Source organism: Tupaia chinensis, unplaced genomic scaffold (assembly GCF_000334495.1).
Source record: "Tupaia chinensis unplaced genomic scaffold, TupChi_1.0 Scaffold141165_1, whole genome shotgun sequence".
Taxonomy (NCBI): domain Eukaryota; kingdom Metazoa; phylum Chordata; class Mammalia; order Scandentia; family Tupaiidae; genus Tupaia; species Tupaia belangeri.
In genome coordinates, this window is record NW_006201028.1 from 594,259 (window position 1) to 621,855 (window position 27,597).

Sequence of the window (27,597 nt, forward strand, 5' to 3'; positions counted from 1 at the left end):
TTTAATCAGCAAGAATGTGTTCCTTTCTGGAGTTTGTCTTTTCAAGCTTCTAGGAGTTACCCACATTCCCTGGCTTGTGGCCCTCGCCCTCCATCCTGGAAGCCAGCAGCTTTGCGTTTTTCTGACCACGCTTCTGATTCTAGCTGGGAAGGTCTCTTGGCTTTCAAGGACCCATGTGATTAGACTGGGTTCACCTAAAAAATCCAGGATAAACTCCCCATTTGAAGGTCCTTAACTTAATCACATCTATAAAATGCCTTCTGTACATAAAATAACATATCTGCAGGTTCCAGGAAGTAGGATTGAACATCTGCGAAGAGAGAGACCACTCTAACACAACCACTCTATGCCCTGCACAGGAAGATCCACTTCAGAAATGTATTTCCATCCTGAATGCCAGGAATAAATTTTTCTTCTTGAGAAACAGATATGCCTTCTCCTTATACAAAGTAAACTTGACGCTAGCAGGTGGCGTGGTGGTTAAACTGCTGGACTCCCACCTGACCAACAGCAGTTCTGGTCTCAGACCTGGAGGCTTGAAAATCATGAGGCTCGTGTGTGTGCATGCATGCTCCAATCCCAGGAGGAGAGTGAAGAAGGGATTGTGGTGTGGCCATGCCCCCTGGGAGGTGATTTCTCACTTTCCCTCTCACTGTCTCTCTCTCTGGCTAGTGCAAAAACCCATGGCAACCTCCCCCCAACCTGCCCCCCCCCCCAAAAGCAAACCTTGAGATTGGCACGTTTCTCTTTTCACCTTGGCTTCTGGGAAGATAGGACCCAAATTTGCAGCTTTAACTTTATCAAACGCTATAGCTTGCATATCTGCATTACAACTTTCTCCTATTATCTCTCTTCCATTTCCCCTCATTACTGCTTTTTCTCATTGTCTTGACTAGTAGTTTAAGCTGCTTCAACTATTCTGTACTTGCTGTTCCCTCTGCCGCTAAGGCTCTGCCCCCAGAGCCCCACTATGCTGTGTCCTCATCGTTCATATCTCGGTTCATTTGCCACATCTTCAGAGAAGCCTGATCTCTTTATCTAAAGTGTTTTCACTCTAACGTCTATCACATTGTCCTGCTTTAATGTCTTAATGCACTTAATATCATCTGAACAGTCTTGTTTATTTTCTTTCTTTCCTCACCAAAAGTTGAGCTCCAAGACAGTAGAGACCTAGGTTCTTTGTTTATTGCTTGTTGCTAGGAATTGGGCTTGTTCCCAGGCACTGGGACAGTACCTGACACTTCAGAGTTATTTAATGAAATCATGATGTTAAATGGAAAAAAGGCAAAAACAAAACTAATGGAAGAAAGAAAGGGAGAGAGGAAGAAGGAAGGGAGGGAAGAAGGAAGGAAGAGATGGAAGAAGGAAGGGACTTTGTAAAAATGTTAAGCTATAGATAGGCAAATTAGTGAAAAGATATACTGACAAATAGACAGAATTTGCATTTTCCTCATTCAAATGTCACTAACATTTATAGAAAGAAATGAGAAAAACTATATAAGACAGTAAAACAACTCCCTAAAATATATACACAAAGATCCTAGGTTTTCCTGGTAAGCCCTTAATGTAACGCCTTAGACAAAATCATTCTTTTAGATATTCAAGTGGTTCAAGGCAGTTACATTAAATATTATGGCTAGTTACCATAGCTGAAGTCATTAATTCTCAGTGGAATCATGGATTGCAACACCGTGACAACTAACATGACAAACTCTCCACACTGCCAAAGAACTCACTCTATTCCAAGGGTCATTACTACACAACAGTCTGCCCTCATTCTACCCCTGTGATTACTAACACCGCCACTGGCAACAGGGTACTATACGGTGTTTACTTAAACACGCTAGGGTAACATCATTGTTGCAATGCAATATCAAACTGCTTGACATTTAAGGGAGAGTGGTCAGGACTGAAGTTTGTCAATATAACGAAAGGTAGAAGCCATTAATACAGTTTGTTCCTGGATTTGTTGACGCATTGATAAAGATTTGCAGGGGAGGGAGACATTCCGTTTTCTTAAGAAGCAATTGATTTGAACATTAATTATACTTTATCTCTGTTATGTAAATTTTTTTAAGATTCTACATCACACACACACACACACACACACACACACAAAATACCTGTAATTTTACTTCCTGTAAGATAAATTCAGAGATATTTATTATGTTAAATTAAAATGTCTTAAACAGGAACGTGTCTTTGAAAAGTGTATAATGCAAAACGTAACTCCTAACGAGATCTGACTTTGATTACTGGTAGGCTCTACCAATTTATACAAGTCTTTTCACTTTTCTCTTCTCCTACATTGGCTAAATAAAACTTTACCTGATCCCCAAAGCTTAAAAATGGAATAAGTATCTAGTAATTAGTCCCATTGGATCAACTTTGGATGTCTGACCCAGCCTCTTGTGAGATCAAAGTAGAGTGCAGGTTAGCGCACACCACAGGTTTATGGATTAAGAGAATTGATACTGTTAAGATGGCAATTCTCCTCAAATTGAGCTACAAATTGTATACAATCCTTATTAAAATATCAGCTGTCTTTTCAAAAATGAATAATCTGATCCTAAAATTCATATGGAAATAAAAGAAATACAGATCAGGCAAAACAACCTTAAAAAGAAGAACAAAGCTGCAGAACTCATACTTCCCAATTTCAAAACTTAGCACAAAGCCACAGTAATCAAGACTGGGTAGGGGACCAGCAGTTAGCGAATGGTTATGTCACGGGACTCCCATGTAGTCGACCGCAGTTCAAGTCCTAGACGCCGTGGCTTAAAACTCACGCAGGGCACGTGTGTATGCGTGCTCAAGATCTCGAGAAGAGAATGGAGGAGAAAGGATTGCAGCATGACCATCCCCCTGGGGGGTGATTTCTCACTTTCTATCTCTCTGTCTCTCTCTGTCTGTCTGGTGAGCGCATGTGCCCTATAGCAAAAACCTCTCAAAAAAAAAAAAAAAATGACCGGGTGGTAGGCATAAGGATAAACCTATAATAGGTCAATGGCATAGAACCGAGGGTCCAGAAATAAACCCACATGTCTATGGTCAGTTGACAAGGGTTCCAAGAGAAAAAGAATAGTTTTGGGGTTTTTTTACAATAAATAGTACTAGAGGGGACCAGCAGTTAGCGTAATGACTATGTCGCTGGACTCCCACGTAGTCAACTGTGGTTCGGGTCCCGGATCCGGTGGCTTAAAACTCACGCCGGGCGCATGTGCGTGCGTGCCTAAGATCCCAAGAGGAGAATGGAGGAGAAGGGATTGCGACGTGGCCATCCCCCCTGGGGGGTGATTTCTCGCTTTCTGTCCCCCTCGTCTGTCTGGCGAGCACGCGCCCTATAGCAAAAAAACCTCTCCAAAAAAAAAAGGTATAAAAAAAAAATAGTACTAGAAAACTAGATATCCATATGCAAAGAAATAAATTGGACTTGTGTCACACATCATATACAAAGGTTAACTTAAAATGAATCACGGACCTAAACATAAGAGCTAGCGCTATAAAGCTCTTAGAAGAAACATGAGTAAAAATCTTCATGACCTTGGATTAGGTAATGGTTCCTTTGATATGGGGTCTAAATCAAAAGCCAAGGGGGGAAAAAATGAGATAAAATGGACTTAATCAAAATTAATTTTGTGCTGCAAAGGATATTATTAAGAAAGTGAAAGGATGGGGCTGACAGGTGGCATGGTGGTTAAAGCACTGGACTGCCACATGGCCAACCATGGCTCAAGTCCCAGATCTAGCAGCTCAATTTCTCACTTTCCCTTTCTGTCTCTCTCTGGTGAGCACACAAGCTCTTTAGCAAGTTAAAATAATAATAATAATGATAATTAATAAAATTAAATACATAATAATTTTAAAAGGGAAAGCACAGCTACAGAATAGAAGAAACTATTTACAAGTCATGTATTTGATAAATGCCTAGTAGCTAGAACATATTTTGAAAATTCTTACAACGTATTTGCTAATGATAATCTGCATGGTAATGTCTTTGTCTTGACTGATATGCACTATATTTGTGCTGAAAAAAGCAATGTTGTGCTCTGTAAAGATATATAGTGATTAAAATATAAATTAAAATAAATAAGTAAATAAAAACAGTCAATAATCCATAAGCTGAAAATCACCTACAAAGAGAAAATAAAGAAGCATAAAAGTAAACCCAAATAAAGTACAATAAAATCAATAATAAATATAAGAGCAGAAATTAATTACATCAAATATTTATATACAAAAGAGAAGATCAAAAAGACCAAATATGGATTATTTTTTTAAAAAAGACAATAAAAAATAGAGGACAAACATAACAAATGTTAGGAATGAAACTAAGATCATCATTATAAATCCTGAGGCAATAACATGATTATTTGTGTATGTTAATAAATTTGAACTGACACAACATGAAATAGACCACCAGTATGGTCCTATAACGATTAAAAAAAATTGAACATGTAATTTTAAAAAGAACCCTTACAACTAGCAAAATAAAAGACAACTTAATTTTATAATAGGTAAAGGATTTAAATTGAAATGACATTTTTTCAAAAATGATGCATGATTGCTCTCTGGGCTCGGACCTAGTTGGCAGCAGTATGGCTAAACACACCAAGAAGGTCGGCATCGTCGGTAAATACGGGACCCGATATGGTGCCTCCCTCCGGAAAATGGTGAAGAAAATTGAAATCAGCCAGCACGCCAGGTACACCTGCTCCTTCTGTGGCAAAACTAAGATGAAGAGACGTGCTGTGGGGATCTGGCACTGTGGTTCCTGCATGCACACGGTAGCTGGTGGTGCCTGGACCTACACCACCACTTCAGCTGTCACAGTGCAGTCCGCCATCAGAAGACTGAAGGAATTGAAAGACCAGTAGAAGCTCCATAGACATTTGGAATATCACTAGCCTACAATAAACGGGTTAATTTATGTAACAAAAAAGAAATGATGCATGATTGACCAATAAGCACATGAAAGGATGCTCAACATTTTTAGTCATTAGGGAAACATAAATTAAAACCATAATGAGATACCAATTCACACCCCTTAGTAGGGCTATAATCAAGAAGACACATTGGGGCTGGCCTCGCATCATACAGGTTAAGGGAACTGGATCACACGTGACCAATTGCTATTGGAATCTTGGTCCCAGTGGCTCGAAAAACATACCAGATGTGTGTGTATGCATGCCCCAAATCCCAACAGACTGAAGAAATAGACCATGCCCCATTGGAAGATGCCTTTCTGTCTCTCTCTCTCTCTCTCTCTCTCTCTCTCTCTCTCTCTCCACACACTCTCTGGCAATTAAAATTAAAAAGAAAGGTACTAAAAAGTGTTGGCAAGGATGTGGAGAAATTAGATCTTCATACATTGCTAGTAGAAATGTAAAAGCTGCTTTGGAAAACAATCTAGTGGTTACTCAAAAGATTAAACATAGAGTGATTATAAGGCTACTCCTGGGTATATAGCCAAAAGAATAAAAAACACATTCCACACAAAAACTTACATATCAATGTTCACAGTAGCATTATTCATAATATGCCAAAAAAAGGAAACAACCCATGTGGCCATCAAATGATTAGACAAACAAAAGATGCAGTACTCGTCAATGGAATGTTGTTTGGCCATGAGTACCAAAGGAATAAGGTACTCATACATGCTACAAAACGGACGGACCTTAACAACATTATGCTAAGTAAAAGGAACCAGATACAAAAGGCCACAGAGTGTATGCTTCTATTTTTACAAAATGTACAGAATAGGCAAATCTATAAAAAATAGATTAGTGGGGCCGCCAGGTGGCATGGTGGTTAAAGGTGCTGGACTCCCACATGGCCGAACATGGTTCAAGTCCTGGACCTGATGGCTTCCTTTCTCCATACCCCTTACTCTCTCCGTCTCTCTCTGATAAAAGTGGAAAATAACAATAATAAATAAAGTTAAATAAAATAATTCTTTTTTATAAAAAAGAAAATAGCAATTGCCAGAGACTGGGGGAAGGGGAGAAACTACTAACAGGTATGGGGATTCCTTTTCCTTGAGATGGTAAAAGTACTTTAAAATTAGGTGTGCACAGTGATGACAGTTGCACACCTTGTTAATGTACTAAAAGTCACTGAATTTTACTATTTTTTTGGGGGGAGGGAGGCTTTTGCTATAGGGCGCGTGTGCTCACCAGAAAGGGAGAGAGAGACAGAGAGATAGAAAGTGAGAAATCATCCCCAGAGGGGATGGCCACACCACAATCCCTTCTCCTCCATCCTCCTCTCGGGATCTTGGGCACACACAAACACACACGTCCAGCATGAGTTTTAAGCCACCGGGTCCGGGACTCCAACCACGGTCAGTGACATAGCCATTACGCTAACTGCTGGTCCTCACTGAATTTTACCTTGTAAGAGGGTGAATTTTATAGTACATGAAATACATCTCAATAAAAAGGTAAAATCAAAATAGATCATTATTCATACTTTATGGATTCTAAAACTATGTTTTTTTTCACCTTTTAACTTCTTGGAAAGTGGACTGATTTTTAGAATTGACTACATATTAACACTGCTGTCAGCCTGGGAGCTGCCTAATATGGTTATATACCTTTTGGTGGCACCTTCCTGAAGAACCAAGAACATGTTTGTATCGACATGTCTTTGTTTTAGTAAAATACAGGTAATACTAACTCACCTAATATCACCAACCCCATGCTAGGTATTGTCTCAGGTGCTTTGTGTATTTTTAATTTATCTTCACAACAATTCCATGAGATAAGTACTATAACTACCCCACTTAACAGATGAACAAACAAAAGTATGGCATGATCGAATGACTTATCCCAGACCGCACATCTCGTATGGCCACCCTGGCTGTCTGGCCCAGAGTCTGTATTCCTAACCACTGCCTAGATATCCGTAACATGCTGTGAGTGCAGCTCATCAAGGTTTCTTCAAGAAGTTGGTCAAGGAGCGACTTAAGCAAATGGGCTTGTGATGGAGTAATGAGTAAAAGCACCACTCATTTGGAAGTTTGATTCGTCCATCTAAACACTTTGGGGCTATGTCTGAGGGATTTCGCGGCCCAGAATTCATTTACTGAGCTCAGATAAGAGGCCGTAACCTCTGTCTGCTTGGCTTACTCAGGGAGTGTAAGGGAGCCGGAGTCTTAGTCCAGACCCCCGTGGTTTTCTCCCCCAGCAGACTGCTGTGAGGAGGGCTGGGTGAGGGGCAGAACCAGCTGGGTTTGAGCATGGGGCCAGAGGGATGAAGTCCCTTTTACTCGCAGAGAAATGACTGAAACAAAGAAGATACACACTGGTAAAATGGGACACTGGTTCCAGTGTGAGGCAGAAGGAAGTGAACTGAGGAGGTACCTTTAATTCTTCATTTCTTCTTAAATGTTTATTTGAAAATAATTTCAAGTATACAGAAAAGTTACAAAAATAAAAATAACCAGAAAATGCTCCTACCCTTCACTCAGGTTCACCTATTAACATTCTACCTCATTTGTTATTTATAGCTAGATGTACATATGTCTGTGTGTTTATTTTTAAAATCTGTACATCTATAGTTTTTTTTGGGTTTTGTTTGTTTGTTTGTTTTTGGTTTTTTTTGGGCCCCATTTGAGTAAGTTACAAACAGTGTGGCCTTTTACTCCTAAATACTCAGTGCGAAGTACATCGAACAATGATGCAATAACACAATAAACTGTCCTTATGCCAATTTTGTCATTTGACCAAATAGCATCCACTACAGGACCCAGTCTGGGGGCAGGTATTGCGTTTAATGTCTCTTTGGCCTCTTTTTGGAAGAGGAGACTTTTTTCTTTACTCATGACAGCACGTGTGTGTGTGTGTATGTGTGCGTGAGAGAGAGAAAGGGAGAGACAGAAGCACCTCTTCTGATGATACCATAATCCCCTTCCTTCATTCCGCCAGCCCATCCGATCTTGGGCACTCACACGCATGCCGGGTGAACTGCAGGCTGACTGGGCTGCGATTTGAACTGCAATCACCACGTGCGATCTGCTTCTGAGCAGTGCATTCACGACTGCTATACCACAGAGCCAGCCCTCACTAGCGCCTTCTAACCTGGAACTTTTTCATCACTTTTGTCTTTAATGACAGGGACAGTGTCCCAGCTGACAGAGGGAATAAAGACAAAGTCTCTTGGGGGATGAGCAGCTTTCTCAACCCATTCTCTTTACAGGAATCCAGTCCTTTATCCTTCACCCTTGTTTAATATAACATTGCTCATTTCTGGTTTTTCTGATACTTTTTGATTCTAAGTTATTTGTTCTTGGCTGCGATACTGCATGAGTGATGATATACCCTTTCCATCACATCCGGATGCACCGTCTATCCACCTGTCCCTTAGCGGTGATGCTATTTTGATCACACCGTAGAAGTGTGATATGATTTCTCCATTGTACACAGACTGTGTGTATTTTCTCCCTCACAACTAATGAGAGTCAGTGGAGAGACAATTTAACACTAGGCAAATATCCTGACTCTCTTCAAAATTTCCCCCTAGACTAGCCCTTACCATGATTCCCTGACATCCCCTGGTGCTAAACGAGTGCCACTGGTGCCACCTATGGGACTTCTAGCACATTACAACAAGGGGAATGAACCATGGGTCCTCTCTCCTTCCTGCTCCTTGTCTGGTGGCCAGCAGCTGTTTCAGCCTCGGACGGTTGGGAAGAAGAGCCTATAGAGACCCGACTCACAAGGCCTGTATCCTAGTTCTGACACCACCACTAACTCACTAGGGACCTTGGGCAAATTCTTCACCACACTTCAGAGTTCCCAGTAAAATGGGAGACTGAATAACAGAGCTGAGTTATGGATTCATTCAACAAATAGATTGTGAGCAAATACAGGCACTGTTCAAGGATCTAGGCAAGATTTCTGCTTTCAGGGAAGCTTACACCCTATGAGGAGTGAACTAGACAAGGAAAAAGAAAGCAAACTGGGACCAGCAGATGGCGCACTGGTTATGTTGCTGGACTTCCACGTAGTCAACCACAGTTCAAGTCCCAGACCTGGTAACTTGGAACTATGCCAGGTGCATGAGCACACATGCTCAAAATCCTGAGAGGAGACTGGAGGAGAAGGGATTGTAGTGTGGCCATCCCCCTAGAGAGTGATTTCTTGTTATTTGTCTCTCTGTCTCTCCAGTGGATGCACGTGCCCTATACAAAAAAGAAAAAAAAAAAAACTCTTAAAAAAGGGAACGAGAAAGTAAATAAAATGATGGTGCAGCAGTGATGTTGCTGAATCCACATGGGAGGAGTCCCGGGTTTGAGTCCTAGAACCTCCCTAAGCACACCAGGTGCCTGTGCATGTCCCCATGATCTGGGCTAGCTGAGACTGAGGAGGAACAATCAACTATGTGTTAGTACTTTCTTAATAATATGTTGGTAAAATGGGACACTGGTTCCAGTGTGAGGCAGAAGGAAGTGAACTGAGGAGGTACCTTTAATTCTTCATTTCTTCTTAAATGTTTATTTGAAAATAATTTCAAGTATACAGAAAAGTTACAAAAATAAAAATAACCAGAAAATGCTCCTACCCTTCACTCAGGTTCACCTATTAACATTCTACCTCATTTGTTATTTATAGCTAGATGTACATATGTCTGTGTGTTTATTTTTAAAATCTGTACATCTATAGTTTTTTTTGGGTTTTGTTTGTTTGTTTGTTTTTGGTTTTTTTTGGGCCCCATTTGAGTAAGTTACAAACAGTGTGGCCTTTTACTCCTAAATACTCAGTGCGAAGTACATCGAACAATGATGCAATAACACAATAAACTGTCCTTATGCCAATTTTGTCATTTGACCAAATAGCATCCACTACAGGACCCAGTCTGGGGGCAGGTATTGCGTTTAATGTCTCTTTGGCCTCTTTTTGGAAGAGGAGACTTTTTTCTTTACTCATGACAGCACGTGTGTGTGTGTGTATGTGTGCGTGAGAGAGAGAAAGGGAGAGACAGAAGCACCTCTTCTGATGATACCATAATCCCCTTCCTTCATTCCGCCAGCCCATCCGATCTTGGGCACTCACACGCATGCCGGGTGAACTGCAGGCTGACTGGGCTGCGATTTGAACTGCAATCACCACGTGCGATCTGCTTCTGAGCAGTGCATTCACGACTGCTATACCACAGAGCCAGCCCTCACTAGCGCCTTCTAACCTGGAACTTTTTCATCACTTTTGTCTTTAATGACAGGGACAGTGTCCCAGCTGACAGAGGGAATAAAGACAAAGTCTCTTGGGGGATGAGCAGCTTTCTCAACCCATTCTCTTTACAGGAATCCAGTCCTTTATCCTTCACCCTTGTTTAATATAACATTGCTCATTTCTGGTTTTTCTGATACTTTTTGATTCTAAGTTATTTGTTCTTGGCTGCGATACTGCATGAGTGATGATATACCCTTTCCATCACATCCGGATGCACCGTCTATCCACCTGTCCCTTAGCGGTGATGCTATTTTGATCACACCGTAGAAGTGTGATATGATTTCTCCATTGTACACAGACTGTGTGTATTTTCTCCCTCACAACTAATGAGAGTCAGTGGAGAGACAATTTAACACTAGGCAAATATCCTGACTCTCTTCAAAATTTCCCCCTAGACTAGCCCTTACCATGATTCCCTGACATCCCCTGGTGCTAAACGAGTGCCACTGGTGCCACCTATGGGACTTCTAGCACATTACAACAAGGGGAATGAACCATGGGTCCTCTCTCCTTCCTGCTCCTTGTCTGGTGGCCAGCAGCTGTTTCAGCCTCGGACGGTTGGGAAGAAGAGCCTATAGAGACCCGACTCACAAGGCCTGTATCCTAGTTCTGACACCACCACTAACTCACTAGGGACCTTGGGCAAATTCTTCACCACACTTCAGAGTTCCCAGTAAAATGGGAGACTGAATAACAGAGCTGAGTTATGGATTCATTCAACAAATAGATTGTGAGCAAATACAGGCACTGTTCAAGGATCTAGGCAAGATTTCTGCTTTCAGGGAAGCTTACACCCTATGAGGAGTGAACTAGACAAGGAAAAAGAAAGCAAACTGGGACCAGCAGATGGCACACTGGTTATGTTGCTGGACTTCCACGTAGTCAACCACAGTTCAAGTCCCAGACCTGGTAACTTGGAACTATGCCAGGTGCATGAGCACACATGCTCAAAATCCTGAGAGGAGACTGGAGGAGAAGGGATTGTAGTGTGGCCATCCCCCTAGAGAGTGATTTCTTGTTATTTGTCTCTCTGTCTCTCCAGTGGATGCACGTGCCCTATACAAAAAAGAAAAAAAAAAAAACTCTTAAAAAAGGGAACGAGAAAGTAAATAAAATGATGGTGCAGCAGTGATGTTGCTGAATCCACATGGGAGGAGTCCCGGGTTTGAGTCCTAGAACCTCCCTAAGCACACCAGGTGCCTGTGCATGTCCCCATGATCTGGGCTAGCTGAGACTGAGGATGGAGCACAGAGCTGGGACCCTGTCAGGGGTGCCTCTCTTTCTCACTCTCTCTCTCTTTTATGGAAGAAATAAACATTAAAAAAAGAATAAATAAAACAGGTGATAGAAAAGGATAAATATGTATAATATTAAGTGCTACAATGACAATAAAACAGGATTGTGGGAGACAGTACCTGAGGTCTCATTTAAAGTATGCAGTAAGGCAAAGCTCTGTGAGGAAGGGGTTTGAGCTAAGACATAAAAGATGTGGGGCCAAGCCAACCTGGAGAAGTTGTGGAGATTGAGCCTTTCAGACAGAGGAAAGGGAATCAAGGATGAGTAGGTGTTTGTTGTTCTACCTCCGTATTTGTGGTTCATTTAGGGAGTGAAGACAGGGGCTCTATGAAGCAGAGCAAAAGAAAGACAAGTATATTATAGGCATAACAGAGAGGAATTCTAATGGCAGCAACAAATTAATTGGCTTTTAGAAAAAGTTAAGGAGCTAGCAGATGGTGTGGTGGTTAAGGGCGCTGGACTCCCACGTGGCTGACTGTGGTTTGAGTCCTGACCTGGTGGTTTGCTTTCTTGCTCTCTCTCTTTCTCTCTCTCCATCTCTGGCCAAATTAGAATAAACAAAGTTAAGTAAAATAATTCTTTAAAAAAATAGAAGTTAAATATATCAAAGGTGGGCCGGCCAGTGGCACAGAGGTTAAGTCACTGATCCCATATGGCCGACTTTGCAGTTCAAATCCCAGATCTGGCAGCTTGAAAAACATACCAGGTGCATATGTATGTATGGATGTGCCCAAAATCTCGAGAGGAGAGAGGAGCAGAAGGGATTGTGGTGTAGCCATCTCCCTTAGGGAGTGATTTCTCTCTTCCTCCATCCAGCAAATACAAGCACCCCATAGCAAAAATGAAAATAAAAAATGAAAGGTGTACAAGAGATGATAGAACAGAGAAAAGCATTCCACATAGGAAAGGGAAAAAACCAGAGGCACACAGGAGTCATTGTGGCAATTCTGAAATCTAGCTGGACAAATATTTTATGGAAGCTCTGAAAATATTTGCCAAGTCCGGGGTGGGATTTATTCATCATTCTCCAATTCTGTGCCTGAGAGTAGCCACCCCATCCATTGCTCTCTTTAGCCCTTGGTCCTGCCCTCTGAGAGGTTCTTTCCTTCTCAGTGTCCCAGCTGACAGAGGGAATAAATACTAAGTCTCTTGGGGAATGAGCAGCTTTCTCAACCCATTCTCTATCAGTGGTAGTTGGAAGCCCAAGAGCTATTCAGTCTTGAATATTATTTTTTCTGTTCATCTAGGTTCATAGCTCCTCTGGTAGCAAAATGCTCTTAAGAAAAAAAAAAAAACTAATTATGTTTCTATCTATTCTGAATGCAGACAGCATAATTTGCCAAAAGCTATACCCATAGCTGTTTTTGAGAACCAGTTCTCAATTCAGTCTTGAATATTATTTTTTCTGTTCATCTAGGTTCATAGCTCCTCTGGTAGCAAAATGCTCTTAAGAAAAAAAAAAAAAACTAATTATGTTTCTATCTATCTGAATGCAGACAGCATAATTTGCCAAAAGCTATACCCATAGCTGTTTTTGAGAACCAGTTCTCAAGCCCTCTCTTTCTCCTCTTTCCTTCTCCACATAGGCCTTTGTGGAAAAGCTACATCCTTAGAATCTTTTCCTTGAATCTTATCCAGTTAAAAGATTTTACTGGATACTATACTATTAATTTGATATTTTCCCCAGAGTACTTTAATCCATTCAAAGGTTTTGATAATGAATATTATGGCCATATTTTTTATTTGATCCTTGCCTCAAGGCTGAATTTTAATGGGCCTTTCAATATTCAAAGACTTTACCCTATTTTATCTTTCCGTTTTCAAAGTCAAGAAGCAATTTACCTCTTCAAAACTCAAGTCCCTGAATTCTGGCATACTCTCTATTTTCTTGAACGTCTGCTTAAAAACAGGGTAATTCTTTTCTCAACTTAGGTCTTTCTTGAAATGTCTTGATAAATTGAGTATTAAGCAATATTTGCTACCAATGTTGTTACCCAACCTCTTCCCCCACTACTGAACTCATCAAGTACATGACCTGCCTCCCCAGGTATCACAAACAGTAGTTTTACCAAATGTTCTTCCACAGCATAGCATGAATCACCATCTTTCTAAATATCAATATTCGTTTTATTGCTATACAACTACTAAAGCGATGTCTTGGATCTTAGTGCTTTATTATTGCTTTTGCTCCCAAAACAAAACTAAGGTTCTTTTTACTATACTACAGCCTAGTTTATACTGCCGTAATGAATAACCCACAATTCTCATTGGTTTAACACCAAAAGTCGAGTTCTCATTAATGCAAAGTGTGAACAGATAAAATATATATCCTCCATATATCAGCCCAGCACAGCAGACTGTTTAAATCATAAGCATCTTTGTAACAATACACTCCAATCACCTCAACAGGGGAAGACATAACGTAAAGATCAGATAATCAGGCACTGACATTTACAATTTTTTAATTTAAAAATGATTCATATCACTTGTGCTCACAAGTGATTTTCATTGGTAAAATCAAGTCTTGTAAACACACCTAAAATAAAGGGTGTGAGGTAGGGCAATCCTGCCACACACTTGGAAGGAGGATACTAGAAATGATGGAAGGTAACATTTATATCTAGTCCCCAGGTGTTTTTAGGATCTTCTCTTTGTGTTTGGTGCTCTGCAGCTTCACTACAATATATTTCAATTTCTTATTTTTCCTAGTTGCTATATTTGGTTTTACATCTTACATTAATGAATTCATATCATTCATCACTTCTGGACAGTTCCCAGTCATTAGCTCTTCACACATTCCTCTTCTCAATTCTTTTTGAATAGACACATATTAAAAATATATCATTCTGCCCTCCATATCTCTTACCCACTCCCTTGTTGTTTCTCATTCCTTACAAAGGTTCTCCTCTGTGGGTCATTATTGCTTCTGATTCTCATTCATGGTGACTTAGTTCTACATACTTCTATGTGCTTTGAGTTCATACTTTGTCAAAATTATGTGTGGGAAATCTAAGCTTTGTGACACTTACCTCCTGAAAGGATGTGCATTCATACTTGCCAAAAATAGAGGATGCTTATGTCCTGAGATGACTGCCTTCAGAGCCTTGACTTAATGCCAAGTCTCAGGTTCAGCTTCCCCCACCATACAGCAGGTCATTGGCTTCAATTCTTGATTCAGAGATGGTACTATGGTTTGCTTATAGGAACACTTTGCCTTGCAGCATGTTTACAGTACTTGCTCCCTGCTGCAAGTTCAGCTTGTGAATTGTGTGTGTGTGTGCGTGTGTATATACACGTGTGAGAGACTGTGAGCACATGTGTGTGTGTGTGTGTGTGTGTTAACTTTGGAGATTTACTTTACTTTCCAGTGGACTGCCAATGCCTGCAATTCAAGTTTACAGTACTTTACGAAGGGTTGACTAGTATTTTGGTGGCAGGTCCTGCACAGTAGCTTGTCTGCTCCTTCTTACCTTCTTGAAGGCCAGCAATGCCTTAAGGGCATATTGTGACTTATCTGGAACCTAGTTTTTCTGCAGTAGAAGAGCTTTGATTATACCACTCATTCTACTTTTGTATGTGCTTGAAAAATATCAATACTTTGATAAAAAGTTAAAAAGATAAATTTAGTAACATAAAAGTGGGGGACTGAATGTGGTTCAGAAATCATGTGAGGCTCTGCAAGGTGGACCCACGGGGAGGGTTCTACAGAGCTCCCTGAGTAGGTGAGGTGTGCTGGTGGCCATGATCTGGGGCTGACTGAAGCTCAGCGTAGATCACGGAGCCAAGATCTCACTGGGAGTGCTGTTTCTCTCTCTGTCTCTCTTGCTCATGGAAGAAACAAGTAAACTTTTAAAGAAATTGCTTGTGAACCCAAGTAAATATATAATCTGATGGACCTTTAAAAATTAGTAATAGTAATATAAGGCTATTTTATTCATTTATTTATTTTTAGGTTTTTGCCATAGCATCTGTGTGCTTGCTGGAGAGAGATAAGAGAGAGGGAAAGTAAGAAATTGTCCCCTGGGGGGATTGCCACACTACAGTCCCTTCTCTTCCATTCTCATCTTAGGAATTTGGGCATACATGCATACATGCCCTGCATGATTTTTCTAGCTTCCAGGTCTGGGATGTGAACCATGGTCAGCCATGTAGGAGTCCAGTACCTTAACCACCATGCCACCTGCTGGCCCCTAACTATTGTATAAATATGAATGTAGTATAACTTTTAACATAAAGTTTGGAGAGAAAAAAAATAGAAAAGTCACAGAGGCGCTGCCCCAGCTGAATCTTTGCTATGAAGTGACATTGTCCGTGGGCCACACCACACCTGAAAATTACTGGAAAACACAAGAGCCCCAGATAAGGACCACTGTTCCCCCCAGCAACAGGCCTTGCTTACGAGGCTGGGCCAAGACCAAGGCATGTTACTCGTGCTCATAAGCATGGAGCAGATACTTGTTTTCTCCACGAGTGCACACTTGGCCTTGGCAGGTTAGGTCGCACAATTCCAGTAGAACTGCAGACCAAAGCTACAGCAGTTTCCAAAGAAGGTTAGCAATACCCTGTCAGCCCAGTAGCCCAATAAAGCTCTTTTGTATATGTGTGCATGTGGGAAGGGGGAGGTTAGACAAACTTTCACCGTGTCATGATCCTCCTGCTTCATCCGTTCAAGTAACTAGGACCACAGGCATGCCCTACCATGCCCTGCACTTTCAGACAGGGTCTATGTTGCCTACACTGGTTTTAAGCTCACAATCCTCCCCCTCAGACTCCAGACACGTGCCACCATGTGGGCTTAGAATCCAATCCAGGCCTCCCAGGTAGCCTCAGCCTGCCAAGCAGCAGTGTCCAGAGTGCCCTACCGCAGCAGGGCCTGGTTTTGACATACTGGTCAGAGTGGAGGTTCAGCTGCTGTAACAACAACTGAAACATAAAGCTTTCAAAATTAAGTGGCTTAAAAACTAGAAATGTGTTTCTTTCTCAGGTAATAATCCAAAGAAGCAAGCAGTCAGGAAAGACAGATGGCTCTGTCCATAAGATTGACAGAGAATCTAGTTCTGACATCTTGTTTCGCCATTCTCTAGGATGTTGCTCATATGTGCATGATTGGAGATGGGTGACCAGCATCATAGCACTTTCTCCCTGGAGGAAGAGTTAGACAGGCCAGTCCTGGTAAAAGGAATAGAGAGGGCAGACCTAGAGGACAACCATTTAAAAGACAACCACATAAAGTGTGTTCTGAAAGTTGTATACATCATTGCTTCTCATAATTAATTGGCTAGAACTTATTCAAAAGACAACATCCTAATGAAGAGGAAGCTGAGAAAGGTACAGGAAGGGGGCTGTTACTAAAATTAAGAAGAAAATAAGGCCAGCCCCATGATCTAGTGGTTAAGGGAGCCAGATCCCATATAGCACAGTTCAAATCCTGGCTCCAGTGGCTTGAAAAACATGCCAGGTACATGTACGTGCATGCCCAAAGTGAAGGGGATGGGATCGCAGTGTGACCATGCCCCATTGGCGATGCTTTCCACCTTTCTCTGTCACTCTCTGTGAGGACACACGCCCAATGGCAAATTTTTAAAATTTTAAAATTTTTAAAAAGAAGAAAATGGATATTGGCAATGACTAGCAGTGTCTGCCACAATTGGAAAGCTGCCTCTAGGGACTGGTTATTCCCTTTCATTTTCAAACCACATCCTGTGCAAGGCGTTCAGGAGCCCATGTGTACAGGACAAGGTCCTCCCCAGTGCTTAGCTCCAGTGTTCATGGATGACGCTTCTTCCCAGAGACCAGGCATTCTTACCCTAGGAGGCTTCTACACCACACTCCAAACGTGAAAATGCACCCACAGCCTGTAGTACATTCTTTTACTGAACATCATTGAAATTACTTTGTATAATTTTGCTCTTTAAATTATTTGGTTAGGAGTATTTGATATTGGACATAGGCTTTTTAGCAACCATTTCTTAGAGAATTTCTTTTGAAGAAACTAATCTACAAATTACTCTCAAGTATAACAAAATTATTATGAAACTTCATAAAATTGTTATAAAATTAGCAATGAGTTTAACATAATGATATAGTTTATAGGCATCTAATTAGACATTTCTTTATGTATGCTTTGTCACTTTTTTTTTTAAGAGAAATTATTTACTATAGGGGGCATGCAGTCACCAGAGACAGGAAGATGGGAAGAGAGAAATCAGCCCCCCCACAGGAGAGATGACCACACTGCAGTCTCTTCTCCACTCTCCTCCTGAGGGGCGCCTGTGTACACAGACACACATTCCTGGCATAATTTTCAGGTTAAACTGCAGGGTCCAGGACTTGAACCACAGTCAGCTATGTGGAAGTCCAGCAATGTAACTATTCCACCATGTTCTGGTCCCTGCTTTGCCACTTTTAATTTAGTTTTTTTTCCAGGACTTATTTTTACAAGCCTTAAGACACTCTCAGGCCCAGGGCCAGCAGGTGGCGTGGTAGTTAAGATGCTAGACTCCCACGTGGCTGACCATGGTTCAAATCCCAGACTTGGTAGCTTGCTTTCTCACTTTCTCTCAGATGAGTACATGTACCCTATAGCAAATTATATATATATATTCAAGCCCTGGATACCATACCTACACTGCCTAGTGTATAAAATAATCCAGTAGTCTGGTGTGGTCATACTGCAGACCTACCTGTGAGGACAAGGTTTTTTCTGAGGAGTAGGCTCAGCTGGCAGTTTGCCATGGAACCTGAGAAGTGGGGTGTTTCTGGGACCTAGTGAAGAATTAATACTAATACAATTGCTAAAGACAAAACACAGCAAAAGTCAGAGCAGGCAGGGAGAAGGTTTCAGATACCTGGGCCAGTCTGGGAAGGATTAAGGTCAGCGATTTCCAGATCTTAAGCATTATAACTAATATTATTCTTCCTTAAATACAAATTTCCTTGGTTTCTCTGACACTACATCTTCCTAGTTTTCTTCCTCATCCCTGGTGGTGGCTAAAATGTCAGATGACACTGAGACATACAAGTGGAGGTGTTAAATAGACCATTGGATATGTGAATCTGGAACTCAGAAAAGAAGCCTTAGGGTCTGTAGTAGGTCTGTTTTTTTTTTACCAGACTCTAAATTTTCTGCATCAATTAGGGTGCTTAGTTGTAAGGAACAGAAATTAATTCTGGATAATTTATGTGGAAAATAAATTTATTAAAAGTTTTTTAGATAGTTCACGGAATTGTCAGGAAGGTTGGAGAATTAAGCCTTGAACTATGCAGCCAGGAACAGTTCCTGACATCATGCATGGAACTGGTCTGCTGAAGGAATTATCATTGCCATCAAGAACCAGGCGCTTCCACTTGTACTGCTGCTACTGCTGCCACGAAACCTCACCTCCTCCCTGAAACCAACACTGCCACAAGAGAGAAGTCTCTGAGATTTCCTTTTTTTTTTTTTTTCCTTAAATAACTGCCACTTGACTTGTGGATTCTAGTACACAGATGGTCTCTGATTTAAGTTGGTTCAACTTACATTTTTATGTCTTTACAATGATGTAAAAGTGAGATGCATTCAGTAGAAACCATACAACAGATACCCATATAACTACTTTGTTTTTCACTTTCAGTACAGAATCCAATAAATTACATGAGATATTAAACTGTGTGTTACAGGTTGGGCTTTGTAATGGATTATTTTGCCCAATTACAGGTATTCCAGGCATGTTTAAGGTAAGCCAAGCTAAGTGACACAGTTCAGTATGTTAGGTGCATTCCATGCATTGCCAACTTAAAGTATTTTCAACTTACAATGAGTTTATTGGGCCATAACCCATCATAAGTCAATGAGCATTTAATTTGGCTTCTGTAGTGAAGAGTCACTTGTGCTTCCTAAACCTTTGAAGGTGGACAATTCACCAAAATAGAAAAGTGTAGGGCTGGACCTGTGGCCTAGAGGTTAAGGGAGGTGGATTCTAAATAGACAACCATGCAGTTCTAATCACAGCTTCAGTGGCTTGAAAAACATGCTGGACACATGTGCATGTGTGTCACCAACCCCAACAGGACAGAACAATGGAGAAGGAATTATGGACATGACCATGCCCCATTGACAAGTATTTTTTCCTTCTCCTTCGTTGTATCTGTCTCTGATAAGTGCAAGCACTTTTTAGAAAAAAAAAAAGGGGGGGGGTGACTTTGAGACTATGTACCCCAAATAGATGACGAGTATTCATTACAATGTCTTTGACTCTCCAATGTGGCTAGAAACTACTGGTGGGGAGTGTGTAGAGGGGACAGTTAGGGATAAATACTGGGAACATCACCATATGAAGGACATTCTCATAGTGTTTAGCACCTGGAAGTAGCTGGTATTAAAAATATGTTTTTTCCTTACGCCTCTCAGACTTGTTGCCTGCATTTTTTGAGAGGTTTTTGCCTTAGGGTGCACTTGCTCACCTGAGAGAGACAGAGACGGTGAGAGGGAAAATGAGAAATGACCTCCCAGGGAGGATGGCCATGCCACAATCCCTTCTCCATTCTCCCCCCAGGATTCAGGCATGCACATACACGCATCTGGTATGAGTTTCAAGCCACCTGGTCTGAGACTTGAACAGCGGTTAGCCATGTGGGAGTTCAGCAACATCACCGCTACGCCATCTGCTGTCCCCTGTTACCTACATTTTGAAGGACAGGCTGTATTCATGCAATAAGAAGCAGAGATATGAATTCTTCCCTAAATAGAAGTGCTTCCCAGACAATTCTTCCCCACCTTGTCTTCTTTATCATGATGGAGTCCAGGGGCAAGAAGGCCATGTAGTAAATTTAACCATCTTATCTGAAAAACACTCCAGGACACAATTGTTGGTAAAGAAAAGTGCTTATTATTATTTTTTATTATTTGTTCTTGAAGATGTAGGTCCTTTTAAAATCAGTGACAGTTCCCCTTACAATATTCTTCCCCCAGACCTCCTACTCACTTGGGTCCAATGGCCACTTCTAGAAAACATCTACAAGGAGCTCGCCTTAGATATCCAAGGAAGGGGCACGGTTTGAGAAATGGGCAGATGGCTCAAGAAGCAGCACCAGCTGATGAGGACTTTCCTCAAAGCAGCTTACATTGGCCTGTGAGTCCCCTTCTCCTCTCTTAGTCAGGAAGCCCCAATTGTTTCCCAATCCCAAGGTTCCCCAGTTCTCATGTGAGTGAGCTTTAGAGTTAGAATCACAATGATCATCTTTAGAGGTGGAGCATCTGAGAGATCATTTGCTAAGAAACTTCTCACCCCAACTTTATAGTTGAGGAAATTGGATCCACAATTCATAATGGCAGGGTCAGAATTTTGAGGCTCTGACTCTTGAAACAGATGTCTTCAACAATACTTCCTTATCTCCAATAAATCAACCATTGTCTACTTTCAGCTCCAGGAAAAACTGGAGCAAGCAGGTTGTGATGGTCAGCACAGGTAGGAGAGACTCAGTTAAAGGGAGCTAATGCTGACATCACCTGAGCCCAAGCAAGTGATGAACCACTGCACTTGCCAGTCCCCCTCCAACAGAAGGTCATCAGTGGCAGATAGTCAATCTGCCGGATTCTCGCCATGGAAACATGTGCTATCACCACCCAGGCTCCTTACAGACCACAACAGGCTCTGGTGTGAGATCATGGTGAGGAGCTACCCTCCAGCCTGGTAACTGAGTTTACCCAGACTATTGTTTGGATGCTGTAAGACCCAGTCCACACTATTGAGATAATTTAGATGGGGCCTCTTAGCAAACTTGGCTATGTTATACTGGAAGAGACAGAAGGAAGGACTCACAGGTGCTGTCCTCTAAGTAGGAGCTCATCAACCTGCTTGGCATGAGGAGAGCTGAGTCCAGGAGAAGGAAGGGACTCAAAGAAAATAGATACAGGCTAGTGAGCAGGAGCAACTGAGATCTTTCTGCCTCCTGAAGAGGTGAGACTCAGATAGCCACAGACCTGTCCCCTGTCTAGGTTTCCAGAAGGCTCAATCCATGTGGTTGAGAGGTAAGAGGAAAATCCAGAGACTTGTAGTGTCATAAAAGCCATGAAAAAGGTGTTTCATGGAGACAGTGATAGAAGATGAGAAATGGTGAGGAGAGTTCAAGATAGTTGAGGACTGAAAGGTATTTATTTGGCAACTGGATGATCACTGGTAATTTAAGAAAAACTACAGAGGGCTAAAGAGTAAGAAGAATTAATGAAAAAAGATTATTTTTAAAAGAAGCTTGGCTGAGAGCTTTGACTGGAATGTCATATCTGAAGACATGACCAGAAAACTATGGAACTAAGGTAGATCTCAAGAAAGCCAACAGAAGCTCTTGGAAAGATTTCCTGGCACCATAACAGTTCTGCGTGGTAGAGAGGATTAGAGAAGCTATATGAAAGAATTTGTACCATAAAATAACCTGGATTTTTCCAGCCCAGCATTGTAATCAGTAGAGATTGCAAAAGAGCAGCCACAGTCAAGGGATTACCTTGAGGAAGACTTTGAAGGAAGAAAAAGGGACTGATCTTTGCTAGTAGATGGTAAACTACAGAATACTTGGTAGGCAGAACTGAGTTGGGGGAAGTTCATTTGTAAATTGTGTACTGTGGTTTGCTTTTCAACAGTGTGAGTAGTTTACATGTAAATATTTTTAAAATATTTAAAGTCATACTGTCTCTGTTATTATAGTCACAAACAAAATTATAGCAAATATTTTGAAGGTCATCTCTAAAATTCAGTTTTAAAAGTTGTTTATTAACTGTCAAGAAGTATGGAGTATGAGCAAAGTTTTTGATATGTAAAGTATACATTTGTAGGAAAATGCAAATAAATAAATAAATACCTTTAAAAAAGAAGCTTGGCTGATAAAGAAAAAAGTATAAGGAGTAATAAACTCTTAAGAAATTTTGTCTTAACTTTGGGGAGAACTTTGCTTGTTTGTGGGCTATGGGGACATAACCAATAGATAGGGAGGTTGAAGACCCCAAGAAATGGGAGCACAGGGATAAGTCAGAGAGCAAAGTCATGGAGGACATATAACAGGATTCAAGAAATAGAGAACTAGAAACAGAAGGCAAGGCAATGAAGATCGGTACAGACAGACAGATGAAGGCACAGAGAGGATTAATGCGCAAGGACATGTTTGCTTGGGGCTCTCTTCTGTGAAACAGACAATGAGATCAGTCGTTTGTGGACAGCAAAAATGAAGGGCACAGATGAGAAAGAAGAGTAACGACGAGTTTCCAGTGAATACTGAGAGTCCAGCAGAAGCTGTCAACCATGAATTTGTAAGGCTCAGCCACCTAGGAAAAGGGAGGGGACAGAAAATAGGTTGCAAAAAATGGAGAATGGTTGATAGTTTCAGCAAAAGTTGGAGGTGATAAGAAAGTTCAGGATGCTGATAATGTTAGTGTCTGATGAGCCATGAGTTCGGGTTGGGAAAGAAAAGTCCAGGAGAAGGCAGAAAAACTGAGAAGAGAGGTGCAGGCTGAGATCATGGAAAGAACTAACGGAGTAGGGCAATTTCAGCTGCAGCGAGTGTGGGTACGTGAGAAGAGGAAGAAAGCACAAGAAGTGGTGATCCAGGAAGAGCAAAGGCTCAGGAGGTCAGGAGACCCCATGGAGTAAGAGAGGGAACAGAGCAGAAGCTAGGAACAAACAAGGGGGTACCTAGGTCAGGGAAACCAAGCAAAGACCTATCATCAGAAATGGGGACAGGGAACCAGAGTTGGCAGGGGCTTTGTGGCAGGGCCTGCTATGGAGCAGAGCCTGCAGAGGGTCTAGTGGCTGCCGTTCAGGGAGGAGGTACCAGAGGCAGGCAAGGTGTGTAGCTGGCGACTTCTAGAAGTCAGACAAGCCCAACTTATCCATGCTCTGTGGAAGAGTGCTCGGCAAGTTTATCTGTACCAGTTTTTTCACTAAAGTTTCCTTTGCATCAACTGAAGTCACTTTATTGTCCTGTCTCTCAGCACACTCAAGAAGTCCATTTCTCTTCCAGGACTGTATGCTATATCATAAGAATACAGACCCCACTACGTTTCTATAGTATGACTTTGTCAAGGGCCAAAGGACTTGACTGACTTGAAAATGGGACCATTGTGGGAACAAGTCAAAAACAAGGTCAGCTCAACTGTCAGCAAAGAGCCACTGAAAGCAGTCATGTGACTAGCAGAATTTTTTTTTAATTTCTTAAAAAAAATCATATTCTATTTTCTGCATGCAAAAACCAAACCAAACCATAACTCAAAACATTGATGATAAGTACATAGGAAAATTCAGGGAGAGAGCTGTGCCATGGAATATCATTGTAGGGACAGACAACATGGTGGGCTAGGCACCCTGGGAGAAAAGGGCACTGTCTCCCACTACTCCCTGCTCGGGTGCCTAACAGGAGCCTCTGAGCATGCAGGCTCTCAATGATGTGAAGAACATGTGACTCTCTATGACCTCACTTACATCCCTGGGCTCAGAAGGCTGACCCTTGGGCCTGACAGGCTACACATACCCAAGATGGGAGCTTCAGTGACAAGAGGGAAGCTACACTTAGCCAGGCATTTCTGCCTCATAATCGTGATTTCCAATTGGTTCCAGGAAGGGATCTTAACTGGATTTGAGCCTGTTACAGCCATTACTGGCTACCTGACAGCAAGCATTATTAGGTTCACTTGAGGGGTGTTAAGAATATGGGCCACACAAAGGGATGATGATCCAGGGCAGGGATTAGCAAGGCAAGTATATAGGAGACCTTGCCAAGTCAACTAAACAGAGAAAAAGGTTTAAAAATTGAAAACGAGGGACCAGCAGTTAGCATAATGGCTATGTCGCTGGACTCCCACGTAGTTGACCACGATTCAAGTCCCAGACCCGGTAGCTTAAAACCTCATGAGCCAGGCGCATGTGCGTGCATGTCCAAGATCCCAAGAGGAGAATGGAGGAGAAGGGATTGCAGCATGGCCATCCCCCCTGGGGGGTGATTTCTCACTTTCTGTCTCTCTATCTCTGAGCGCACGTGCCTTATGACAAAACCCTCTCCAAAAAAAAAAGGAAAAGGAAATGGCCAGAGCCCAAACCAGTCATGTGGACCCCCCCCAAGAGCAGATTTCCTGACTAATAGTACACTAAAGTACTAGTTTCTAGTTTAGTTACCCCAAACTAGAAAACTGAGTTACAGATGCTCATCTGCTTACAAGAACTTGGCCTGTGCTACTGAAAGAATACCCAATGGACATGGCTTGTTTCAAAATGAAGATGCTCTCTCAGCCCAGGTAGAGAAGTAAATGAGAAAGGAGAGAGAGATTCACTGATTAAAAATTGCTCACTAGGATTTTTTTCCTTAAACAGTATCTCTTAGCAAGAACAAAGCCATGACCCAAACCTCCCCTGAAAGTAGCCATGCCATTGCAGAAGCATGGAGAGAAGTCTTAGAGTCAGCTCCATACCTCCCTCAACAAAATCAGCAAGAAGATCCTTCTCAACCAAGCCCTTGCTTGGAAGGTGGTCTGGCCCCTGGTATCTGTCTATGTCACTTCCTACCTGGACTATGAAGATCCTTTTGAGATGCAGCCTGGAGTTCCTAATCCCATGGCTTCCAGAATACTTCTCTCTACAGTCTAGGAGAGCTAAGTAGCTTCAGGGTCATCAAAAGACCCTGGCTTCTCAATTCTCAGTTTTCCTCTTTTCCACCCAGAACCTCTTCCAGGAATGAACAATCTGACTCCTGCCAGTCCCCGACGACCTTCTCCAACCTCCAACAAAAAAAGGGCTGCAATAGAGGATTCACTCTTTCTAGGCTCCAGCCAGCCCAGGAGACAGGCTGGTCAGATTACTCACTTCTGATTGTTGACTCTATAAACTTGGTGAGGTTGAGAACCAGAATCTCTAAGCAGGAGACGTGGCCCTGCAGAGTGAACTGGCTGTCGATCACTCTCCTTGCCCAGGGAGCTCTGTCCCTGAAGCAGACAGCAGCTACCTCAGTTTTCCCAAGAAGAACTCAGGATCCAGACCTCTGAATGGAAATGATGAAGGGGTGCCCCTGACAAGCATTGACAGTCACTTCTAGAAAGGCAGGTTCTGACACCAAAGAAGTGTTATTAGTCCAAAATAAGTAGCAAAGAGGACAGACTCTGAAGGTGACATCTTCTTAAGCCTGCAAGGGAAATTTGAGCTGGAAGATGTAAGTAGTCTCTGCACTGCCACCCAGCTCAGTCAAGAATGCCACATCATCCAGAGCACCCTCTTTGCAGCCCCCAAAGTCAACATCTGGAAAGGGGTATGAGAAAATAATACCCTGAAAACCGTTAGAACCCAACTGAGACCTATGGCCTCTAGAAGCCTCCATTATTCTGCTTGTGACAGGTGTGTCTGTCCCAACAGGATAAGCAAAGGCAAACAGAGACAGTCTTTGGCTGTGCTGGGCCAGGATCGCAGGCCTGCCATATGTCTGAACCCCTCTCTCTTCTTTACTTCTGAGCCCAGGAGGAGTTCAGATATATACATTGCTCCTGAGCCCTGGACACTGAAAGGTGAGAAATGTCTGCTTCCCTCAGTAGAAAGAATTCACCGAGGAAGGTAGGTTCTCTCGAGCCTGACCAGGCATGGTCTGTCAAGTGGATCCTGAACATTTGACTACTCTGGTAAGAAGAAACACCTCTCTCTCTTCTGTTTATTACTGAAATCTCTGTAGTGGGTGCACTATGCCTCCCAAATAAATGCTGTAGATGCAAATGGCAAAGAAGAGCACTACACAGCTCAACCAAACTCATCTCACATTGGCAGTCTGAAGAGAGTAAGCTGAAAGATGGGGAGAAATGGTCGACAGGGTGGGGCACCAACTGCGAGAGTGCTCAGTCTCCTTCCAGCGCTCAGACCTGGGAGATGCTGTTGGCCAAGCGGAACGACATTCTTTTAGCTCTTTCATTGTCCTGAAAGAACAAAAAAAAGCACATACATATGTATTTGGAATTGTAATAGCCAATGTAGTGTATATTAACATAAAAAGGCTAAGTGTCAAGATTGGGATTCTCCAAAGTATTTTATTCTGTTCTAGAAATGCAATAGCAAAACTCTCTAAAGCCCCTAAGCTTCGTGCGCTAAGTACTGTAAACAGCTGGAGATGGCTGGCCACATAGTATATGTCAGTGGGACTAAGCAGTACTGCACTGGTGGTTCAGGTCTACGTAGGTGGGACCAGCCAACATGTCAGAGGAGCCCTTTCTGCTGCAAGCCAATCGCTCTCCTTCCTTTCCTATAGCTGAAAAAGATCCCTTCCTTCCTTCCTCAAACCCAAGTAGAGATCAGGCACTTGGCCAGGCACTTCTCTTTTTCTGGGCATCATAATGGCATTTAGTACAACCAACACTGAGCTAGGAGACAGTATCTCTTGGTCTCTGTTTTTTTCTAGTTCTGCTGCTAATTTGCTGGGTGACACTGGACAGGTGCATGCACTTTCCTGGTTTTTAAGCCTCATTGGTTACTGGAGTTGATGAGCCCTGTATTTTCCTGCTTCCTTACAGCTAAAGGGCTAGAAGTGAGGGTTCAGGGTCTCCTGTCTCCTTGCCACCTGAGCAGCCTAACTGTAGATTGCTCTGTACATGGTGCTCAGGTGCCCCCCACCCTGCCTGCTCAACCATGCAGCCCCCTGTACCATATGTCGCCGCCGCCTCTTTGGTTGGATGCCCTCCTGCACGTAGTGGGGCCATGGAAAGCCTTGGGGAGTGGAACACCCACTCTCACTAGACACCTCCTCGGAGTCCGAGTCCTCCTGCTGTGGCTGGGCAAACCGCTTCTCTGGGTAGATCTCCTTCAACCAGCCCTCAAAGAACACTTCCAGGCAGCGGCCGGCCTCTGCGACCTCGGAGTCGGGCTGATGAGGGAGGAGAGCAGTGATGATCTGGCCTGTTTCTACCAGCCCATCTCTTCCAAGCCCCTCAAGAGCTATACAGAGAGTACAAAGCCTGGCTGGATCTTGGGTTGTCTGGAACTTGACTTTCCTCCTAGGACTCAGGATAAACAGTTTGGTCAGAAGCACCCCTGACAGATAGCCACGGAGGTCACTAGCACCTCCTTATTTTCCTGCTGCG

General features: G+C 42.4%; 2 protein-coding genes across 2 annotated transcripts in view; one reads left to right on the forward strand and one right to left on the reverse strand.

Annotated features, from left to right (window-relative positions):
• The first annotated feature begins 4,598 nt into the window (after positions 1-4,598).
• Positions 4,599-4,877, forward strand: LOC106733197 (putative 60S ribosomal protein L37a). Its single transcript, XM_014581885.1, has one exon. The coding sequence runs from the start codon at positions 4,599-4,601 to the stop codon at positions 4,875-4,877; it is 279 nt and encodes a 92-aa protein (XP_014437371.1).
• Positions 4,878-24,786: 19,909 nt separating this feature from the next.
• TRIM66 (tripartite motif containing 66) overlaps positions 24,787-27,597 on the reverse strand; it is a 77,969-nt gene continuing 75,158 nt past the window's right edge. The window contains 2 exon segments of the mRNA XM_006162903.3: positions 24,787-26,439; positions 27,162-27,380. Of these exon segments, the coding sequence (XP_006162965.1) occupies positions 26,380-26,439; positions 27,162-27,380 (279 nt within the window). The 3' untranslated portion in view covers positions 24,787-26,379.